The 22,948-nt window shown below is 35.3% G+C and overlaps 1 protein-coding gene across 2 annotated transcripts in view; it reads left to right on the top strand.

Moving 5' to 3' along the window:
- Positions 1–22,948, top strand: part of XPR1 (xenotropic and polytropic retrovirus receptor 1) — a 249,464-nt gene that overhangs the window by 153,534 nt on the left and 72,982 nt on the right. For both annotated transcript variants that reach the window (XM_021682766.2, XM_021682767.1), the window contains exons 3-6: positions 2,005–2,106; positions 13,990–14,213; positions 17,080–17,229; positions 17,497–17,580. In XM_021682766.2, coding sequence (XP_021538441.1) covers positions 2,005–2,106; positions 13,990–14,213; positions 17,080–17,229; positions 17,497–17,580 — 560 coding nt within the window. The remainder of the gene's footprint in view (positions 1–2,004; positions 2,107–13,989; positions 14,214–17,079; positions 17,230–17,496; positions 17,581–22,948) is intronic.

Raw genomic sequence — 22,948 nt, forward strand, 5'->3', positions numbered from 1 at the left:
TTAGATTTTTTTTTTTGGTTTCTAGGCTCTTAGTAATATTTTATTTTTAAGATTTTGTTTATTTGAGGTAGAGAGAAAAAGAGCATTTGAGCAGAGGGAGAGGAAGAAGCAGGCTCCCCGCTGAGCAGGGTGCCCTATGTGGGGCTCAGTCCCAGGACCCTGGGATCATGACCTGAGCCAAAGGCAGACGCATAACCAACTGAGCCACCCAGGCATCCTCTTAGTAATATTTTAAATATTTGATGTTGAATATGCAACCTGTATATAAATATTAATATGTTAAAATTATTTTTTAAACAGAAGCTATATTTAAATTGCTTTGGTGAACAACTTTGTTCTGTAAATAGGGAAACAAAGTAAATTTGACCAAGCCTATATTTTGCTTTTGGGTTTTCTTTCCTAACAATACAATAAAGAATAAAATAAAAATTAAAAAAATGGGTAATAAAGTAGAATGAGAGATTACTCTTATTTTAAATTAGCTATAGCTAAATGCTATTATAAGAGCAGCATCTGTTACCATGGATCATCTCTAACTCAAGGTCACCTTAAAAGGGTGCTTTGACCTGCTTTATGCTTTGTAAAAATAATTCACAGTGGCCTTGGGCAGCTATAGCCTTTATTGTACCTAAATTATGAAGCTTACATGAGGAACTTAAAGTGGCCACCCTTTCTTTACTGCAAAATCAATAGAATCCTGCATTATCTGTTAAGTTCTAAAGCATAAGAAATAGAGAAGTAGGTATAGAAATAAAGTCAAGGTTTTGTGTAGTGATAATTTTTTCTTAACATTTGTGTTATTCAAATTAAATGAATAGATTTTACATGCTTTTTAGAACTTCATTTTAAGCTTTTGTTTTTCTTTAAATTATCTCTGGTACAAAGAATTAGTATGTGTATGTGTGTATTGCTATTACTCAGGGAAATACTGTTTCTCTTATTCCTGGACAGATGAACTGTGTAAGGGTTTTTGGGATTGCACTAAGATTGGAAGCAACTGGGGAACATAAAATGACCTATACTTTTTCTACACATTTCAAGCTTAGATTGCCCCAGAGATCCAGAAATAGGATAGTTCTAAATTATGATTAGCATCTGGAGTCTAGGCAGATCTTACTTGGACAAGAATCATACCCTTTTAGGCTTGGAGGTTCCTGAAGCTACATATATCTGTACTTACGGTATTCAGTAAATTAACAGCTGTATAACAGAACTCACAAAGTGGATCCAGCCTGCAGAGGCATATGTTGATTGGTCTACACTATGTTTTAAAATATCTGGATTTGTGGCTTGTCTTGAAAATTGGAAGATGTGACAACTTTAACCCTGTCACCACAGGACGGCAACTAATTAGATGGACATGTGCTCTTACTTGCCAGAATCCATACCACTCCTTATCCTGAAGGTGTCAGTTGCTGTTTATCACCATGCTTGTACAATCAACCATTTGCTCAACTCACTTATGTTCCTACCCAGCAGCTGTAGGCTGAGAATATGTAATTTATAACCATCAGTCTACATTTTTTTTCTGTATCTGGTGCGGCTAAGTGAAAATGAGTGGAAAGCAATTTAATATAGTAGAAATAATCAACTCATTTTTTCCAGGATCATATTATATATTCATGTCTTCATTTTCTGTTCCTTTTTTTATTCCCTGAAATATTTACTCTTGCTAAATCCTACTCATTTCTACTCCCAACACCTTGAATCTTCCTTGATCACATCTGTACAGTAGTGTCTTCTGAAGTTTTAGAACACTTACTTTTTTCATCACTATAAATTTATTATAGTAAAGACTTAGAGAGTCTCATTCAGTTAAAAAATGACTGTGTTCCTATGAAGAACACAATAGTCTTTGCTTTCATTAGTCTTTGCTTAATATGGTTCACAGTTCATTGTTGTCATTTTGAAGAATAAGGAAGTAGTACCTTTAAATTTTATTTCCCTAGTTTTCTTAATTGGCCTTTGGACATCATATTCAAATACTCTTTTCCTTGCTTTCAGTTACAGATGAGGACACGGTAAAGAGGTATTTTGCCAAGTTTGAAGAAAAATTTTTCCAAACCTGTGAAAAGGAACTTGCCAAAATCAACACATTTTATTCAGGTGAGTCGTTTTTTGGTACAACATACAGGGGACAATTTCTGCTGCTGAGGAGAAACTCTGCCATGTCAGTGTTTAACCTTCTGATCATCATTTTTTAAATGGGGCTTGTTTTTCTTCCTATACTGTACTTAGGGATATTTTCTTTAGCTGGAGTAGGAACGCATCTAGTACCTCAGTATTTAAGCCTAATACGGTCATTGCCTAGATTCTTTTGCAGTTGCAAGGATTTGGGAACCTCATTGTGAACCAGTACTTTGGTAGAGCTTCACTAAAGTCCAGTCTGAAGCTTCAGAAGAGTCAGAAATTTGATTTTATTATTTCAGAGCTGAATTAGACAGTTCCTGCTTATTAATTACATTACTTTGCCTTTCCATTGTATGGAATATTCCTTTCTATCTCTTTAGAGCATTGTTTCCAGAGTGACATCCACAAGATGCTATTGGAGTTGAGAAGGAAATACTGGAATTTCCATTTATTTATATCTGACCCTTTAAAATTCTGTTTTTTTATATATATTTTTATACTACCCTACCCCTTTGATATCTCTTTTTTCATCACAAAGCTCAAGTTTCTTGAGTCCCTCATCTATTCCCCCATCTATCTATTGGTAAGGCCCCCCCCCCCCAGAATTATTTCCCTCTCCCTCAGTTATCCTAGCCACTTTGTCCCTTGTGCTTTTTAATCTCCTCACCCTCATTGCCTTATAATGCATCTGCCTAGTGAAACTCCAACTGTAAACCAATTCAACCTTTTACCTTCTTTATGCCTACCCACAGGCTGCTTAGGATAGCCGGGGGAAAAAAAACTCACAGCAGAACAAACTTGAACCAGTATAAATTCATTATTACATTCTCAATTGTGTCCTCAAAGCTGCCCATGGGTCCTAATCAGTGCCCTTTTCCATGCTCCAAAGTGGGTTTGTTTTATTTTGTTTTGTTTATTCCTTAAGTAGGTTTCACACCCAGCGTGTGGCCAGCACGGAGCCCAAACCTATGAACCCACGACCCTGAGATTAGGACCTGAGCTGAGATCAAGAGTCAGATGCTCAACAAACTGAGCTACTCAGGTGCCCCTCCAAAGTGTTTTTCTAAACCCAACACCATTCTCTTGAATTCTCTGACCCCACCATCTTCTCCATCATGCTCATTATACCTCCTCCTACTTTACAAATAAATATAAAGGACTTCAGGGGTGCCTGGGTGGTGCAGTTGGTTATGCGCCTGACTCTTGGTTTTGGCTCAGGTCCTGATCTCAGGGCATGGGGTCAAGCCCTGCATCAGACTCTGAAGTCAGCACAGAGTCTGCTTGAGTTTCTTTCTCCCTCTCCCCCTGCACACACACTCTCTCTCTAAAATAAATAAGTCTTTAAAAAAATTTTTTTAAAAAACTCAACTTCGCTCCTGTTGGTGTATAATACGTATGCAGATCTACGCCACCTCTCCCCCTAAGTACTTGTTGACCTTCTTACCCTTACTTACTTTCCTCCAATCTTTTTAGAAAAGATATCCTTCAGTCCGTGGCAAATTTCTACAACTACTGACTGAATTTTAGCTCCTCAAGACCTTCCTCCAGTAATTATTTCTTCTAAGAATTAATAAATAAATGCATCATTGACTTCCCTCTTTACTGGTTTAGTCTCCTTAGCAAGTCACTCCCTTCTAGCAAAAAAGAACAAAAAGGAAGCAAATGCCTTAATTCTATGTCCTTCTCATCTTTCACTTATGGCTGGACTTCCTAGGCAAAGAGAGCAGTTTATGCAGAGGCACAGAGCCATGAAAGGGCACAGTATATATGCATGTCCTTTGCACCACATTGTAAGCACCTAGAATGCAGTAACAAAATAGAAATATTATTTGAAACTGCAATGGATAGATTTTCAGCAAGGGAAAATATACAGAGAAATTGCAGTATGTAAGAACAGAGATAATTTTCAGTTAGGAGGTAGGAGGAAAAGAGGAACCAGCAGTGTAGACAGAGAGGGAGAGGGTGGCCATGTAATGAAGAATGAGGAAGAAGAAGCTGAAAGAGGAAGGCATTTGCAGGGGAAAAAGTGTTTAGACCAAGAAAGGCCTATAGCATGTGACCTAAGGCTGTAAATGCAAAATGTAAATTAAGGTCAAGGTAATTAGCATTTTTCTTTTGCTGTGATTTTTTTTGGGGAAGGATCTCTGAGCCCAACTCTGTGTGGGTAATTTAGATCAGAAAGAGTAGATAATGCTTCTTGGTATACAAAGCAAAAGAAATATCTATTCTTAACAATAGATACATATTTTTTATATGGTGAGTTATAGCAAAAACTATGTACAAATTGTGACCCATACGCCTAGTCAGATATGTGTGTTTTATGTATGTTTGTGTGCAACTATATATATGTGTATATGCAATATATTTAAACAATTAAAATTTTTTCATGGAATAATATCCTTGCTATGTGTAATATATTCTGTTTTCTATATTTATTTCTATTTGACTTATAAAATGCTGATTTATGATCCACACAATTGCTTTTATGACCCCATATTGGGTTATAACCCTAGTTTGAAAAATGGTATCTTAGATTTGATTATTTTTCAAAAATAATTTTAGGCTTTCTACTATTTAAAATTTGGAGGCTATGATTATAAATGACTTCCTTTTTCTGTATGTATGGGCCAGTAGGGCATGTCACTTGATGTCACCACAGAGTAGGTCCAAATTGATAGTCTTCAGACTAACTTTTTGCCAGGTCAGGAAGTGATGGGTAATATGAAGACATGATTGACAGAAACAGAATTTGGCACTTGTCCTAGACAGTATCATTTTTCTCCTTATTTAGCCACCTTCTCCATGGCAGATTGTCTTATAGACTGCAATTCTCAGACACTAGGGCACAGAAAAAGTATAAATAATACAGGGATGAGTTCAGCTTATAAACCTACCTCCACCCACTTGTATCTCACAAATTATTTAATGGTCAGCTAAAAATGGTCACTTTCAAGTGAGATATAGTTTTGACTGAAACTTCTAAATACCCCAAACAAAATGGTATAAAAGCCAAACAAAACAAAATGAATACTACTAAAATATAGATACTTATTTTCATATCAATTGTTTTACCTACTAATTACATTTTGGATTTTTGAACCTTACTATTTTTTTAGAAGAAGTTTACCGTTTAACCTTTCTAGGCCTCCATGTACTTGCTTCTAAAATGAACAAATTGATTCCCAGCCCTCTCTGGTTCCACCTGTGAGGAGTTAGAAGCTATTGTCAGAATTTCACAAAACCTGATATAAGTCATTTTATTGCGCTTTATGTTTTATTACATATTTTTGGTTAATAAGATATAAGCATTTATATTAATAGATAAAATCTTAAAAAAAATTTTTTTTTAAATTATTTATTTTAGAGAGAGAGTGCATTCTCCAGGAGAGGGGAAGAGGGAGAGAATCCTCAAGCAAACACCACCCCCCCCACCCCCACTGAGTGCAGAGCTCAGCACAGGGCTTGATCCCAGGACCCATGACATCACCAGCTGAGCCAAAACGAAGAGTCGGACGCTTAACTGACTGAGCCACCCAAGCTCCCCAATAGATACAATCTTTTTATATTTGAAGACCATGGAAGGAAATGGAAATTTTTTAAAGGAAGGCTCCTTTTTGGTGATAACATTACTAATTGCTAAAGTCTCCTAGGTCTCTTCTAGTACTAAAAATGGCATCAATCCTGAGAGCTATAGTGTTAGAAATCTTTTTTGTAGTGATCAGTAATGTCCTTTTCCATTGGTAATATTCATCACTCTATGTTACAACATCTTTCTGTTTGCTAGAACCAGTTTGCTTTCTCTGTATTCAAAATACTTTGCTTCTAAGCAGCATTTTTATGTGCCTACATAAAAACAAAATCTTAGAATATATCTGTTGCTTTTAATATTCCACAGTTAACACAGGCAAAGCCTTTTTTTTTTGAAAGATTTTATTTATTTGACAGAGAGAGACACAGCGAGAGAGGGAACACAAGCAGGGGGAGTGGGAGAAAGAGAAGCAGGCTTCCCACCAAGCAGGAAGCCCAATGTGGGGCTCAATCCCAGAACCCTGGGACCATGACCTAAGCTGAAGGCAGACGCTTAACGACTAAGCCACCCAGGCACCCCTGGGTTGGAATGTTCTAAATAGCTAGGGGCTTTTTCCTTCATTTCTAAACAATCTCAGTTTTTTTTTTTTTTACCTGTCCTAATATTTTGGCTTCGGTTATTATGACTTCACAGCAGTGTTATGAGCTTTTCCTTTCTTTACCAAAAAAGAGGGAGGGAAGAAGGGAAGAAAAGAAATTGCAGTAGTGTTATTTATAAGTATGGGAATTATGGCAATAGAAGCAGATTTATTTTTCTAGAGGGGAGGGGGGTGGGAGGATGGGTTAGCCTGGTGGTGGGTATTGAGGAGGGCACATTCTGCATGGAGCACTGGGTGTTATGCACAAACAATCATGGAACACTTCATCTAAAACTAATGATGTAATGTATGGGGATTAACATAAGAATAAAAAAAAAATTAAAACTCAAAAAAAAAAAAAGAAGCAGATTTATTTCTTGGCTGTAAAATATTTTCAGGCTTCATATATATATGTAAGACCAATTGGATAATAGTTACTCAGAACTATTCCTGTTACAGTTATTCCTATAATCCTGTTATGTGTTTTTCTTTATTCTTACTGAATTTGAGGCATTGTATATTATGCCACTGAGTGTTTGTAATAAAACATAAGCATCTTTTTTACTGCAATAACTAAATATCATTTTACAAGTGATTATATGTATCTAGTACCCACATAGCTAAATTATGACTTAATGGCTGGTTTAGCTCTTTGCTTGTGTGTGTTTAAAGACATAGATTAAGTATTTATTAATTAGGGTGATCATAGGTCTGTAGTATTGCTTAAAATTCCCATTGTCTTATTATTTTTTCCTACATCATGATTATCTTGAGTTTATTACAACAGAATCCATTACTTAAGAGCTATTAAAGAATGGGGGTTGGGAGGTTGGTTAGGAGAGAAATAGGGGACATGAATTAAAGCAACCAGACTGGCTTGCTTTCTTGTTAACATATCTGATGAAAATTAAAATTACAATTATTTATGTACTATCCATGTGTCCACTATCCTTCCCTCTTATTTTTTAATATTTGAAGACCATGGAAGGAGAGGGAAGTTTTTTAAAGGAAGGCTCCTTTTTGGTGATGGCATTATGAATTGCTGAAGTCTCCTAGGTCTTTCTAAGACTGATAAGATTTTTTTTCTTTACAAGACTGATAAGATGGGGCATTTCCCTGGTCATGGATTAACACAGTTGCAGGATGGCATCTTCATAAAAAAACTTATCATCTAAATTAATGTTCTTTTAAAGTGTAGGTTTTGACCCGATACATGGGTCAGGAAATTAAAATACCTGGAGTCATCATGAGCATTTAAAAAAAATATGAATATAAAAAATATGAATAGAATATAGTAGAATAGAAAATATCAGATTATATCTAATGTGTTTATTTACCAATTGTATCTATTTCTTTTAAGTTTATGTACAATATGATACTTGGTATTTTAGAATTTTGCGAAGTACTATGGAAACTGACATGAAGAAGCATTGACTTTACTTGGAGGAAAACAGGGATTGTGGAAAAGCCTCCAGAAGAAGTAAAATTTAAATTGGATGCTTGAAAATGCGGGGCATTTCCACATGCCCTTGGAGGAGTATATTGGGGATTAGAGGACTTAGAGTACAGTATTCTAAGGAAACACCTATCCAGATGCATCGTGACATCAAAATACATGACATATTGGGGGGTGAGGAGGATTACAAACAGTCTGCTGAAGCTGGAGTTGTAAGAGAATAAGGATTCAGTTATTATTATAGAAAAAAATTTGAAGAATATTATGTTTTATTCATACATGGATATTTTAGACTTCAGTACTTAAGGTGTAACGGTTTCAGGTAATAAGAATTCCAGATAAAAGCAGAAAAAAATTTTATGTAATAAAACGAAATTAACTATCCTGAGTCATCTAGGGTTGGTCAACCTTCTTACAAACTTACTTCGTATTTCAAATAACACTGAGGTCCATAAATTGAATTAGCAACCTCGGAACATTGCAAGATATGTATACAAAAAAATAAATGTATTCTAAAATACTAACTTTATAAAGAATTATTCTTCAGTTCCATAACAATGTAATAGCTTTGTTATTCTGAAGATAGCTTATAGTTCTGAAATAACTTTTCTAAAAGTAAAAAAATGTAAATGTTGTGAAAACTAAGAAAAATCTTGTTAACCATATAGCTCTTTGAGGGACATATAGGTGCTTTGAAAGTTTTTGAGTGGTTATTGGAAATTTTTATCAAATATTTTATTTTCTGAGAGCTTATGGCATTAAACATATATTATAAAAGTAATAATCTGTTCTCATTCAGGGCCACTTGATTTATTGGCATGAGTAGAAATTGAAATTTATTGTCAAAATAGGCTGCTTTCAGCAGCATTTATGAAATTACCTAGAAATATTCATTTTTATTTTTTGTAAGTATATTTGTAGATTTTAATTCATAGGCCAAAGTACATTCTTATGTACACATTTACCTTTTTCCAGGTTCTGGGCTGCCCCCATATGTTTGAGATTTTTGGATATTTGACTCTAGAAAATTGAGGTGTCCTTGAAACACAGATTTGGACACTTGGTATCAAAAGCAGTGTTTCTCATCCTTTTTAAATCTGTTGATAAGTATTAAACCATTTTGCTAAGTATAAAGATCTCACACCATAACTATGGTAATACTGAAAAAAAAATTTTTTTTTTTTTCAGATTACATGCTTTTACTCCCCTATTCCCAACCAGGGATTTTCCTTCATATGCTCTTCTAGATAGCCTTGCCCTTAAGGAAGAAAATAGTTCAAAAAAGTAGCTGAATACCCCTGGTATATATTTCTCCTCTATTTCTTTCTTTTTTTTTTTTTTTTTAAAGATTTTACTTATTTATTTGAGAGAGAGAGAGAGAGCACCATGAGCGGGGGTGAGGGGGAGAGGCAGAGGGAGAAGCAGACTCCCAGCCGAGCAGGGAGCCCGATGCGGGGCTCGATCCCAGGACCCTGGGATCACGACCCGAGCCGAAGGCAGACGCTTAACGACTGAGCCACCCAGGCGCCCCTCTCCTCTATTTCTATATGGGAACTTGGATTACTAGAGAGAAATTTTTCCTACATATTCATTAAGTCAGTCAGTCAACAAACATGGGTTGAGCCTACTCTATGCACGCTTTTACAATTACAAAGATGATGATGATAGTCCTCACAAAAATTTATACATGAATGTTAATAGCATAATTTATATAGTAAAAAAATTAGAAACAATTCACATGTTCCTCAACTGATTAATATTTAAACAAAATGTGGTATATCCACCCAACAAAGTATAAATCAGCAATAAAAGGAACAAACTACTGATACAAAATGGATGAACCTCAGAATCATGCTAAGAAGCCAGACAGATGCAAAAGACAACATATTGTATGATTCCTTTATAAAAGTGTCCAGAAAAGGCAAATGTATAGAAAGAGAAAGCAGATCAATGGTTACCTGGGGCTGGGGGGTGGGAGTGAGCTTTCATAGCCAATGGCCCTGACAGAAATGTATGGGATGTTGGAAATGTTCTAAAATTGGATGGTGCTGATAATTGCACAAGTCTACAAATTTACTAAAAATCAGCAAAATATGCTTACCATGGGTGAATGCTATGCTATGTAAAGTATACCTGAAAAAGCTATTTAAAAATTGCTCACAATTAAAAAAATGAAGATTTTTTTTTTTCCCTCAGAAAATCATTGGCTCAGAGAGCTCACAGTTAATCAATGAAACAAACATATAAACAAAGAATTATGTTCAGTGTGCTTTGTGTGCGTGTTTGTGACCTCATGAGAGTCCTATAGGTGGAGTTTCAAGTTGTGGCTGAGAGTTTTTAGGCAAGAAACACTTTACATAGAAAATGATATTTGGGATTAGCCTTGTAAAATGAGTAAGGAGTTTGCCAGATGGGGAGGTATTTGTTTCTTGACTTATTGGTGGCACGCATGAAGTAATGGTTCTTCTTTCTTTCCATTTTTGGGACTTCTTTCACTTTTAATATCATTGTAAATAATTACAAAATATATGTATTGACAACTGGCTAAGGAAGGTAAACAAATAGCAAATTCATTTTAGTCTCTTAACAATAAAAGTTGATCATTGATATTATGATTTTCTAGCTTTTGGGTCTTACTAATTACTTAAGGTTTTTAATCAGCAAAGTAATTTATAGTTGACCTTGGATAAATTATCACATTCTTTCATTAAATATGTGTTTGTATTTGTGTGTACTATTTTTTCAAATGGCTTTTAAGTGGTTAGGACATAAATACTTAAGTTGTTAATAAAACAGAAGTGTTAAATATATCTTTTGGTCTAGGAGCATCATGAAAAAATTACAGAATCACTAAATACACCATGAACTAAGAAAGAACCAAAAAGTTCTATATTGTTTTTGATCAGAAGGATAATAAGATGAACAATTTTGTAATAGAAATGCTTGACTTCTATAAAAAGAACCTTGAAATTCATTTTGCCTTTTCAGTGTGAGATTTGAAAATAGATGAATTGTTCTATCTAATAATATGGAAGACTAGGAAGAAAATCTGAATACCTCTCACTACAAAACAGTAAAATGCTACATAAAATATGCAAAATTATTAGATACAAAATAAAATACATGCTTAATATGGGGAAAGACCTAAAAGAGTATCAAAACCATGCACAAAAAAGAAACTATCAAAATTGACTTTTTGAAATTACCAATTACATGGGTGGCTGGGTGGCTTAGTGGGTTAAGTATCTGCTCCTGTCATGGTCTCAGGGTCCTGGTATCAGCTGGCTCCATGCTCCCTACTCAGCAGAGGGAGTCTGCTCTCCCTCTGCCCCTCCTCCCGCTTGTGCTCGCTCTCTCTCTCTCAAATAAATACATAAAATCTTAAAAATAAAATAACCAATAAATGAACTTTTAAAATGAAAATATAATCACTGAAATTAATATCTTAACTAGTTAAACCTGCGAATTAGGTAGAGATTAAGAGAAAGTTTATACACTCGAACATAGAGCTGAAGTAGTTACCCAGAATGCAACAAAAAGAGATAGAGAGGAAAATATAAGCTATGTAAAAGAGCAACAAGGTTAAGAGACCATAGCTGATATCTGTGATTTGCTTTTTCCACTACCCGTTCTATATTTCCTTTGCCCTCAGCCAGAAGCCCAACTGGCTGGGGTTCTTTACTGGATGGGATAACCCAAACTTTAATTCCTGAAGGGTTTGAATCCTCAATAATTCTTTTCTTTGATTTCTGTAGTTTTGCATTAACTTTTATTACTTGTCATGGAAAAAACAGGATGTGTTCCAGAGAGTCCCCTGGGTTGTAGACACAATCCTCCTTGCTCCTATTATGCATTAACAACTCACTTACCCCTTGGTAATCAAAATCAATCACTAACCAGTAAACAACTTCTTTGCCTAGTAATTCCGTGGTATGTTGAGTGCAAAATGGCCAGGTGGCAGTCTCGTCTTCCAACTCAGTAAAACCATTGTTGTATTCCTCTGAAAGAAGCATTTTCCTTTGAAAACTAACCAATAGGCAGAGTTCAAATTGCAGATTGGAAAGCAAAAATTACGTGAGTGTTCTTTGGTATAGTAGTGAGAGGAGCCACTCCCACTTTGATCCCTTGATTCCTAGACTGTATTTTGGCTGTGTTTGTGAAAGCACCAATAAATATAATGGCCTTAATACTGCATCCTGTAAGACTGAACCCAATTCTTACAGAGTTTTGTCTCCCAGCTCACTTTGTTAAGTCTCTCTTTAGGCCAGCAATTTCTGGGTATGTGGTAAGACCATTTTATTCCATGGAGCTTATTGCTTTACAACCTTTGCTATGAAATGAGTTTCCTGATCAGAAACAAAGCTATATAGAATACCATGAAAATGGATGAGGCATTCCAGTTGATAGTGGTGCTAGCCAGGAGCATTATGAGCAGGGAATGTACAACCATATCAAGAATACATTTATTCCAGGGAGGACAGATCTCTGCCCCCCTGCGTGATAGAAGGCATCCAATGCATTTAACCTGCCACTAGGTGGCTGACCGGTATTGATGGGGAATGGTGCCATTTCTGGGGCTCAGAGACCATGCAGGTGTTTGTTGCCATATGAGAAGCTGCATTATTAGTTGTATAGCTGCATACCAGGTGCTATAGGCTCTGTTGATTTCCTCCAGTGATGATACCACATCTAGTATAATAGCTGCCATCAGAGTGACCACTTGATTAAATTTACTGTAATCCATAGTCATTTTTCAAGATCCATCCAACTTTTGCACAGACTAAACAGATAAATGGAGATGTGATAGATATCAATATCCCTGCATCTTTCACTTCTCTGGTGGTGGCACTAACCTCTGGAGTTCCGCTAGGGTTGTGCTTTTGCTTCTTGATTATTGATAGGAAGAAGTTCTCAAAACTTCCATTAATCGTTCCTACAATAATGGCTCTTACCCCTGGGTCACAGTCAATGTGGAGATTTCTACAAATGACCTGGTGTTTCTACTCCAATTATACATTCTGGAACAGAGAAAGCAATCATAATGTGTCTTTGGACCACCTGGGTCCACTGTGAATTAAACCTGGGTTAATATTTCATCTGTCAGCTGAACACTATAGATCTCCATTTGCTGGACCAAGTGGCATTTGGAGTCTCCAGAAATTTGCATCAGTTCAGAAATACACAGTAGGCATAATTCTAAGGTGGACGCTAACATCCCTTCCTCCATAGTGTATGCTCTACCTTCTTCCAGTTATTCAGTCAAACATCTACTTAGGTGTTGCTATGAAGGGATTTTGCAGCTGTAATTAAGGTCCCAAATCAGTTGACTTTAAGAATGGGAGATTATCCCAGGTGAGCCTGACCTACTCACATGAGCCCTTAAAAGAGACTGAGCTATTCCTGAGGAGAGAAATTCAAATCATGAATATTCACAAGGTTGTACAACCATCACCATTATATAATTCCAGAACATTTTCATCACCCCCAAAAGACCGCATACCCATTAGCAGTCACTCCCCGTTCTTCCTGCCCCTAGGCCCTGGCAACCATAATCTTTCTGTCTCTGGATTTGCCTGTTCTGGACATTGCATATAAATTGAATAATAATAAAACAATATGTGGCATTATCTTCTTTCACTTATCATGATTTCTTTAAGATTCATTCATGTTATAGTATGCATCAGTACTTCATTCTTTTTTATGACTGAATAATATTCCATTATATATATATGTAATATACATGCCATATTTTGCTTATCCTTTCATCAGTTAATGGACATTTAGGTTGTATTCCACTATTGTGAATACAAATTCATGTATATGTACAAGTTTTTGTGTGAACATATATACCTAGGAGTGAAATTGATGGATCTTAATGTAGCTAACTCTATGTTTAACTTTTTGAGAATTGACAAACTGTTTTCCAAATTATAATGTGGCTGTACCATTTTGCTTTCTCACTTTTAGTGGCTTTTTAGATTCTATATCTTCATCTGTAAAAACAAAGGGTACACTTGAGGTTTTGCAGGGAGGGAAATGTGGGATAGAAAGATAGAATGAAATGTTATACCAAAACATTTTTTTTCCTATCCAGTTCTAAATATTACATGTAACATTTTTTTCCTAGAAATTTTAGGGAAACAGACCAGAATAAAAAGTAAGAAATCAAAAGTCAGTGAGAACTTTACCAGCTTTTTTTATCTTGATGATTTGAAATTCTGTTTTTTGTTTTTATAGAAAAGCTTGCAGAGGCTCAGCGCAGGTTTGCTACACTTCAGAATGAGCTTCAGTCATCACTGGATGCACAGAAAGAGAGCATTGGCGTTACTACACTGCGACAGCGCAGGAAGCCAGTCTTCCACTTATCCCATGAGGAACGTGTCCAACATAGGAATATTAAAGACCTTAAACTGGCCTTCAGTGAGTTCTACCTCAGTCTAATCCTGCTGCAGAACTATCAGGTACTTAGAGTCTTATCCTGGAGAATGGAACCTTCAAATAATTGAGGAGTTTGGAATTAACCTTGAACTATACTAATGGGCCAATCCAAAAGGGAAATCTTTAGCATGTCATTATTTTTTAGGTTCTTAATGTGATTTCAGATATTCTTATTGGCTAAAAACCATGTATCAAAGGTGGCAAAATCGTGTTAATAAGACTTCTATTTTTGAAGATCAGTTTTCTAAAACCTTTTCTACAGTGTGCACAAGTAACCCTTGATTCATGGTTTACTTCCCATTTTTAGAGGCATCTGTGGTAGTAGTAAGTAGAAATAAGAAATTATATATGTTTCTCCAGCCACTGCTGGCTATGTAAGAGCTTTACATTCTTCCAAGCCTATAACAAAATTTCCACAAAGGCAATTAGACAGTTAACTTTTCTGAAACTAACACTAGTAATATAAAAGATACTAACTCTACAACTTCCCACTGAGAATCCTTCTAATTGTATTATCCACAGATTGTAATATAACTCTATTAAAAAAAATCTTTATGGAATTACTGGATCACTCTGTTGTATACCTGAGACTAATATAACACTGTATGTTAACTACATTAGAATGAAAATAAAATTTTTTTAAAAAGTGGAAAAATATCTTGTGAAAGAAATTATGTCACAGCAAACACGTATAGAGACTGGATGAATAAGCTATTGTGATATATCACTCAGCATTTTTAAAACCCAATCTGAAAAGCTGAATTACCATGTACACTGAATTATGGAAATAGAAGGCATTTATTAATTTCTCATTCTTTACAGATTAGTTTACATATTTAAATCTATAATGAATTTATTGAAAAATAGATTTGTTCAGTAATAAACATTTAAATAGGCAAAAGCATCAAATCTTTAAAGAGACCTTACATACTGTTCTTTTTCCATTTTATTATTGTGATTAGTACTTCTATTCAGTGGTTATATAAAACATTATATAAAAACTAAAGGTTATATAACAAAAGTATTCTAGGGGTAAATATTGGGTTTTAAAATAAAAAGTCGGGGCGCCTGGGTAGTGGCTCAGTCCTTAAGCAACTGCCTTCGGCTCAGGTCATGATCCCAGAGTTGGGGGATCAAGCCCCGCGTCAGGCTCCCTGCTCAGTGGGAAGCCTGCTTCTCCCTCTCCCACTGCCCCTGCTTGTGTTCCCTCTCTCGCTGTGTCGCTCTCTGTCAAATAAATAAAATCTTAAAAGAATAAAATAAAAACAAGTCATTATAGTCTCATATCTCTAGTAATCTAAGTTGTTAATGCATGTACTTTTTTCCCTTTCTTTCTCTTTTATAATTCTACCTTCTTTGGTAATTTAGTATTTTATCATTCAAAGAAGAAACCAGTTGGAAAATAATTTTAGAAGAATAGTAAAGTATATGATGGGAAATTCCTTTCCTTTGAAATTTATCTGTAGCTTTATAATTTATATTTAAAAAGAAACAAAAATGTAATTCTTCTTATAATGCTATAAAATATTAACATTTCATATTTCATTGATTATGCTTGTGTGTTGCAGAGAAACACCCGTGTTAAATTTTATTTTATTTTTTTATTTTTTTAATTTTATTTTATTAGCTTTCCCAGAAGCTTTTGTTTGGCGCCATTATAAAAAGCTCCTTGGGAAAACAAAAATAATTGTTAATTATAGAAGTTCTGTTCTATTCTCTATTCTTTAAGGCTGGCTCTTCTGTAAGAATATATATTGAGAGTGAGGAGAAAGGAAAATTAATTGAAAGCAGTATCTAAATCACGGTGTATGCACCCCTAGGAGAGTTTAAGATGATTTGCTAAGGTATGAGACAAAAATTATAAACAAACTAGCAAGGAAGCAAAGTGTAATTTGGAGTAAGTGCTCAATTTTTTTACTGATAGGGATATGTGCTCAGCAAATTTGGAAGATCTCTGGTTTAAAGAACCATGCAAATCTACAGTTTCCTGCTTTTTTGCATATACTGAAAAACAACAATTGGAGAATGTAGAAAAGTGTAGTATTTTGATATTGTAGAAATGGAGGAGGAGTGCAAGCTCCTATCCATTATCAGCAAACCCCTGTATGTATGATCAGTGTTACTCTTTTTTGCACCCCCATCCCCAAACTGAGAATGGATGGAAGCAAAATGAAGTTAAAAGAAATAAACGATCTTCCGTTTTTATACGTGCTTGTGTAGTAGGGGGAAAATACATAGCAATACCAGTCCTTTAAAAAACAAAAAAGTAATAAATGTATTCAGTGTATTATAAATCCAAAATATTTTCTGATAGTATTCTTTTGATCATGAAACAAAATAATATAAATTAGTCTTTTTGAGAATAATTGTACATAAGAAAATGGAAATAAAAATGTTTTGAGTCTAAGACTTCCATTAATTTACTTGAAATAGAAATCATAGGGTTCATAGTTTAGGGTTTCTTTTATTATTGATGGCATACTACCTTGAAATAAATAGGTGGAATAAGAAGAAAGAGTCTTTTTTTTTTTTTTAAGATTTATTTATGAGAGAGAGAGAGTAATCATGTGGTGGGGAAGAACAAAAGGAGAGGGAGAGAGTCTCAAGCAGACACCTCACTGAGCACAGAGCCTGATGGTGGGGCTCACTCTCACTACCCTGAGATCACAACCTGAGCTGAAACTGAGAGTCAGTTGCTTAACCAACTGTATCACCCAGGCACCCCAAGAAAGAAGAGTCTTATCCTTTTAGAAGTAAATGCTTAAATGAAAGCATTGCCATTTCCCTCAGTACTCAGTCATCAGTCAGCTCATCAATGCATAGTGCTTACTATTTTTCTTCTTTTATGGTGGTGGAAATTATAGTAGTTTTTCTTATTTCTTTCTGTAGAATCTGAATTTTACAGGGTTTCGAAAAATCCTCAAAAAGCATGACAAAATCCTGGAAACTTCTCGTGGAGCAGATTGGCGCGTGGCTCATGTTGAAGTGGCCCCATTTTATACGTGCAAGAAAATCAACCAGCTCATCTCTGAAACTGAGGTATAGTAATCTCACTTACGTACCACATATTTTCAATTTCATTAATGTCTTATTTTTAATGAAATAATTCTTCATCTCTATTCTCTTTTTGTAATTAGTTGCTATCTTTGAATACAATATTCTTTACTCATGATTTTTGTCTTTTGCTTTGTCAGTGTACATTCACCAAGAGGTTATCAGAGTACCATGTATATAAATGGTTCAGAATTATTTATGTATTACGCAAGATTAGTATAACCTATGTCAAAATTTAATGTGTCTTTCTAGGCTGTAGTGACTAATGAACTTGAAGATGGTGACCGACAAAAAGCTATGAAGCGTTTACGTGTCCCCCCTTTGGGAGCTGCTCAAGTTAGTATTTGCTTCCAGTTTTTTGGTTGGTTGGTTTTGCCTATTTAATAATCAACACAATCTGTTTAGTTGATAAGACATACTAGTTTCATTACTTTAAAAAATATGTCAGGGGCACCTGGGTGGTTTAGTTAGTTAAGCGTGCAGCTCGTGATTTCGGCTTAGGTCCTAATCTCAGGGTCATGAGATTGAGCCCTGTATCAGGCTCTGCAGTGGGTGTGGAGCCTGCTTAAGATTCTCTTTCTCCCTCTCCCTCTGCCCTCCAACCCTGCTCTCTCTCCTTAAAAAAAAAAAAAAAAAAAGCCAAATTTTAAAAGTAGTTATTACCACTGTTATTTTGTTTTTAAAAAATCCAGCGCCTCAAGGCACCTGGGTGGCTCAGTCGTTAAGCGTCTGCCTTCAGCTCAGGTCATGATCCCAGGGTTCTGGGATCGATACCTGCATTGGGCTTCCTGCTCAGCGGGAAGCCTGCTTCTCCCTCTCCCACTCCTCCTGCTTCTGTTCCCTCCCTTGCTGTCTCTCTCTCTGTCAAATAAATAAATAAAATCTAAAAAAATTAAAAATCCAGCACCAGATCTCACTTCATGATGAATTGTAATGTCTTCCCACTTTTCTCTTCTTATGCTGTATTCCTTCCATTGTTTATTCTTATCGACATTCTAACTTCTTGGTCTCCCCAAATTATTATTATTTTTATTTTATTTTTTTTTAAAGATTTTATTTATTTATTTGAGACAGAGAGAATGAGAGAGAGAGAGAGCACATGAGAGGGGGGAGGGTCAGAGGGAGAAGCAGGCTCCCCGCCGAGCAGGGAGCCCGATGTGGGACTCGATCCAGGGACTCCAGGATCATGACCTGAGCCGAAGGCAGTCACTTAACCAACTGAGCCACCCAGGCGCCCTGGTCTCCCCAAATTATTAAGGTGTGAGATATTTATTTCATGTTATAGTCACCAATGATTATGATTAGGTATTTAATGATACGGGGTGGGAAGATTCAGGTGTGCTGGGCTACTACAGAACTTCACCCAAAATGCCATAGTTACATCAAAAAAAATTTATTAAATGACATCTACACAGTAATTATACCAAAATATTTAGGTGACATATTCTGTTTCATAAAATAAGTCTCAATAAACTTAAAAAGATTTATTTATTAATTTTTTTTAACTTAAAAGGGTTTGAATGATAGAATATAAGTTCTCTGACCACAGCGGAATGGAAATCAACAACAAAAAGAGCTCCCTCATCCTAATAAAAGGCATTTATGAAAAATCCTATAACTAATATCATATTTAATGGTGAAACTCTGAATACCTTCTCCCTAACTAGGGACAAAAAAGGATATTCATTCTAAGCACTTTTATTCAACATTGTACTAGAGATTCTAGCCAATGCAGTAGGATAGGAAAAAGAAATAAAAGGCATTCAGATGAGAAACAAAGAACTAAAACTGGTGGAGTTTTTTTTGCTGATGACATGGTAACCTATGTAGAAAAATTCAGTGAATCGTTAGAATAACTACTAGAACTAATAAGTAAGTTTAGCATGGTTGCAGAATATAAGACCATAAATAAAGTAAATTGTATTTCTATGTACCATTCAGAACAATTTGAAATAAAAAAAATTTGGGTGCCTGGGTGGCTCAGTCGGTTGAGTGTCTGCCTTTGGTTCAGGTCATGATCCTAGGGTCCCAGGATTGAGTCCCACATGGGGCTCCCTGCTTAGCGGGGACTTTGCTTCTCACTCTGCCCTTCACCTTGCTTGTGCTCTCTCTTGCTCACTCTCAAATAAAATCTTAAAAAAAATTTTTTTTAATTTCCTTCTTTTTTTTTTTTTTTTTAAAGATTTTATTTATTTATTCATAAGAGACAGAGAGAGAGAGAGGCAGGCTCCCCGCTGAGCAGAGAGCCTGATGTGGGACTCGATCCCAGGACCCTGGGATCATGACCTGAGCCGAAGGCAGATGCTTAACCATCTGAGCCACCCAGGCACCCTTCCTTCTTTTTTTTTAAAAAAGATTTTATTTATTTACTTGACAGAGAGTGCAAAACCAGGGGGAGCAGCAGAGGAAGGGAGAGAAGCAGGCTCCCTGCTGACCAGAGATCCCGATGCGGATGAGTCAAAGGCAGACACTTAACCAACTGAGCCACCCAGGCACCCTGAAATAAAAAATTTTTTAATGCTATTTATAATTGAAATATGTAGGGATAAATCTGACAAAAGGTGTGTGAGACCTTTACATTTAAAATTATAAAACAGGGGCGCCTGGGTGGCTCAGTTGGTTAAGCGACTGCCTTCGGCTCAGGTCATGATCCTGGAGTCCCGGGATCGAGTCCCGCATAGGGCTCCCTGCTCAGCAGGGAGTCTGCTTCTCCCTCTGACCCTCCCCCCTCTCATGTGCTCTCTCTCTCTCATTTTTGCTCTCTCAAATGATGAATAAATAAAATCTTTAAAAAAATAAAATAAAATAAAATAAAATTATAAAACATTGCTACGAGAAATTAAAAGAGACAAATGCATGAGAGATATATCATGTTCGTGGGTTAGAAAACCCAGTATTTCTAAATTATCATTTCTTCCTAAATTGATCCATAGATAAAACACAATCCAGCTAAAAATCTCAACAGGCCTTTGTATTTATTATATATGTATATAACTGGTTAGCAAATTAAAAAATTTATACAGAGTTAAAAATGAACAAGAATAACCAACAAAACTTGGGAACAACTTAGTTGAAAGATTGATACTACCTTGTATCAAATTATTAAAACTACAATAATCAAGACAGTGTGGTATTAATGTCAAGGTAAGTAAATAGATGAATGAAACAGACTAAAAAGTCCAAAAATAGACCAATAAATATATGGTCAACTAATTTTCTTTTTCTTTTTTTAATTATGTTAATCACCATACATTACATCATTAGTTTTTGATGTAGTGTTCCATGATTCATTCATTATTTGTGTATAACACCCAGTGCTCCATGCAGAATGTGCCCTCTTTAATACCTATCACCAGGCTAACCCATCCTCCCACCCCCCTCCCCTTGGTCAACTAATTTTCAGTAAAAATGTAAAAACAGTTCAGTGGGACAAGGATAGTTTTTTCAACAAATGGTGCTGGAGCGATTCGCTTCCAAGTGCAAAAAAAAAGAACTTCCACACATCTTTCACACTATATACAAAAATTAATTTTAGGTATGCATAGACTTAAGTGAAAACCTAAAAGTACACATTTTTGAAGAAAATACAGGAAAAAGTTTTGATGACCTGTTTATGCAAAGATTTCTAAGAAATAAAACCAAAAGCTCCTCATCAAAATTTAAAACTTCTGCTCTGTAGAAGACAATATTAAGAGAATGAAAAGAAAAGCAACAGACTAGGAAGAAAATATAATAGATAAAAAACTTGTATCCAAAATATATAAAGAACTCTAGTATTCAAAAATAAGAAAACAAACAACCCACCTTAAAAGTGGGCAAGAGATCTGAACAGTCAGATATATGCATAGCAAGTAAACATGTGAGTAGATGTTCAGTATCATTAGTCATAGGGAAATGCAAATTAAAACCATAGTGAGGTAACATATACCTATTAGAATGACTAAAAACATGGACACTAAATGTTTGAGGAACAAAGCTCTGATATCTCAGATGCTGCTAGTGGAAACTAAAATGATACAACCATACTGGAAAACAATTTGGCAGTTTATTAAAAAATTAAACCTTTACCTACCATATGATCTGGCCATTATACTCATAGGTATTAACCCAAGACAAATGGAAGCATATTTTCATATAAAGATGTGTACACAAGGGGCGCCTGTCTGGCTTAGTTGGTAGAGCATTCAGTTCTTGATCTCAGGGTCATGAGTTTGAGCCTCATGTTGGGCATAGAGCTTTCTTTAAAATAAATAAATTAATAAATAAAATCCTTTAAGAAAATGGTTCACAAAATGTTCTGAAGCAGCTTTAGTCATAGTAGCCTAAACTTGGAAACAAATCATATCTATCAGTAGGTGAGTGGGTAAACAGTTATGGTATATCCATATAATGGCATACTACTCAGCAATAAAAAGGAGTAAACATTGATATATGGAACAATATGGGTGCATCTTAAAATAATTACACTGAGGGAAATAAACCAAACCAAAAAAGAGTATATACTATATGATGCTGTTTACCTAAAACTCTGCAAAATGCAAACTACTATATAATGACAGCAGATCCATGGTTTTCTGTGGGGTGGGATAGGGTGTGGCGTGCAGAAAAGTGTTACAGAAGGGCATGAGAAATCTCTTGGGAGGGGCAATAGATATGTTCATTGTCTTGATTATGGTAATAATTTCCTAAGTGTTTACATATATCAAAACATCAAATTGTATACTTTATTTTTTTTATTTTTATTTTTTTTAAAGATTTTATTTATTTTTATTTTGAGAGAGAGAGAGAGCACAAGAGGGGGGAGCGGGAGAGGGAGAAGCAGACTCCCTGCTGAGCAGGGAGCCCGATGTGGGACTTGGTCCCGGGACTCCAGGATCATGACCTGAGCCGAAGGCAGTCGCTTAACCAACTGAGCCACCCAGGCGCCCCTAAATTGTATACTTTAAATATGTGCAGTTTAGTATATGTGAGTTATATTTTAGTAAAGCTATTAAAAATAAGAAAATCTTGAAGAATTAAGGTATTTATAAATGCAAAAAGAAGTGGTAAAGCTAAGAAAACACGGAAATGGTTATCCTTGGTGAGGAGGGAAGGTTTATGGATCTGGAAGGGATAGGGACTTCAAAGGTAATAGAAATGTTCTGTTTCTGATGATGGGTGAACACTTTATTATTCAGTTCCTAACAGTCCAAATACATTATATATATTCTTTTATATATGATAAATTACACAATTTTTTAAACCAGAAAAAATTTTTTTGAAAATACAAATGACCGTCTTCCCTCTGGATGCTTTCAATCTTTAACAATTCAGATACCTGTTACTGATTAATATATAAGTCAGAGAGAGTCTCAATGCTTTTTTTCATTTAAAGGTTTTTAGCAGAGGGAGTTTCAATGCTTTTTTTCATATAAAGGTTTTTAGAAAACATTTAAACTATCTTAAATGTAACATTTAAGATATTATACCTTTAACAACAACAAGTTCTTTATAATATTCATAGGAAATATTTAATTCCACAATATTTTCTCTCTCCTGTTTCTCATACGTTTATGTTTAAAATATCAGGGTACTTCCTTTTATATTAGAAAACAGTTGATTTCCTTTTATCATTTTCTAAATATAAAACTACCGTAAAATAGAGAAAAATATTTTTTGAACCTACACACTCTGGAGATTCTCATATTCCAGTCTCTGGAGAATC

The sequence above is a fragment of the Neomonachus schauinslandi genome, chromosome 6 (assembly GCF_002201575.2).
Source record: "Neomonachus schauinslandi chromosome 6, ASM220157v2, whole genome shotgun sequence".
Lineage (NCBI taxonomy): Eukaryota > Metazoa > Chordata > Mammalia > Carnivora > Phocidae > Neomonachus > Neomonachus schauinslandi.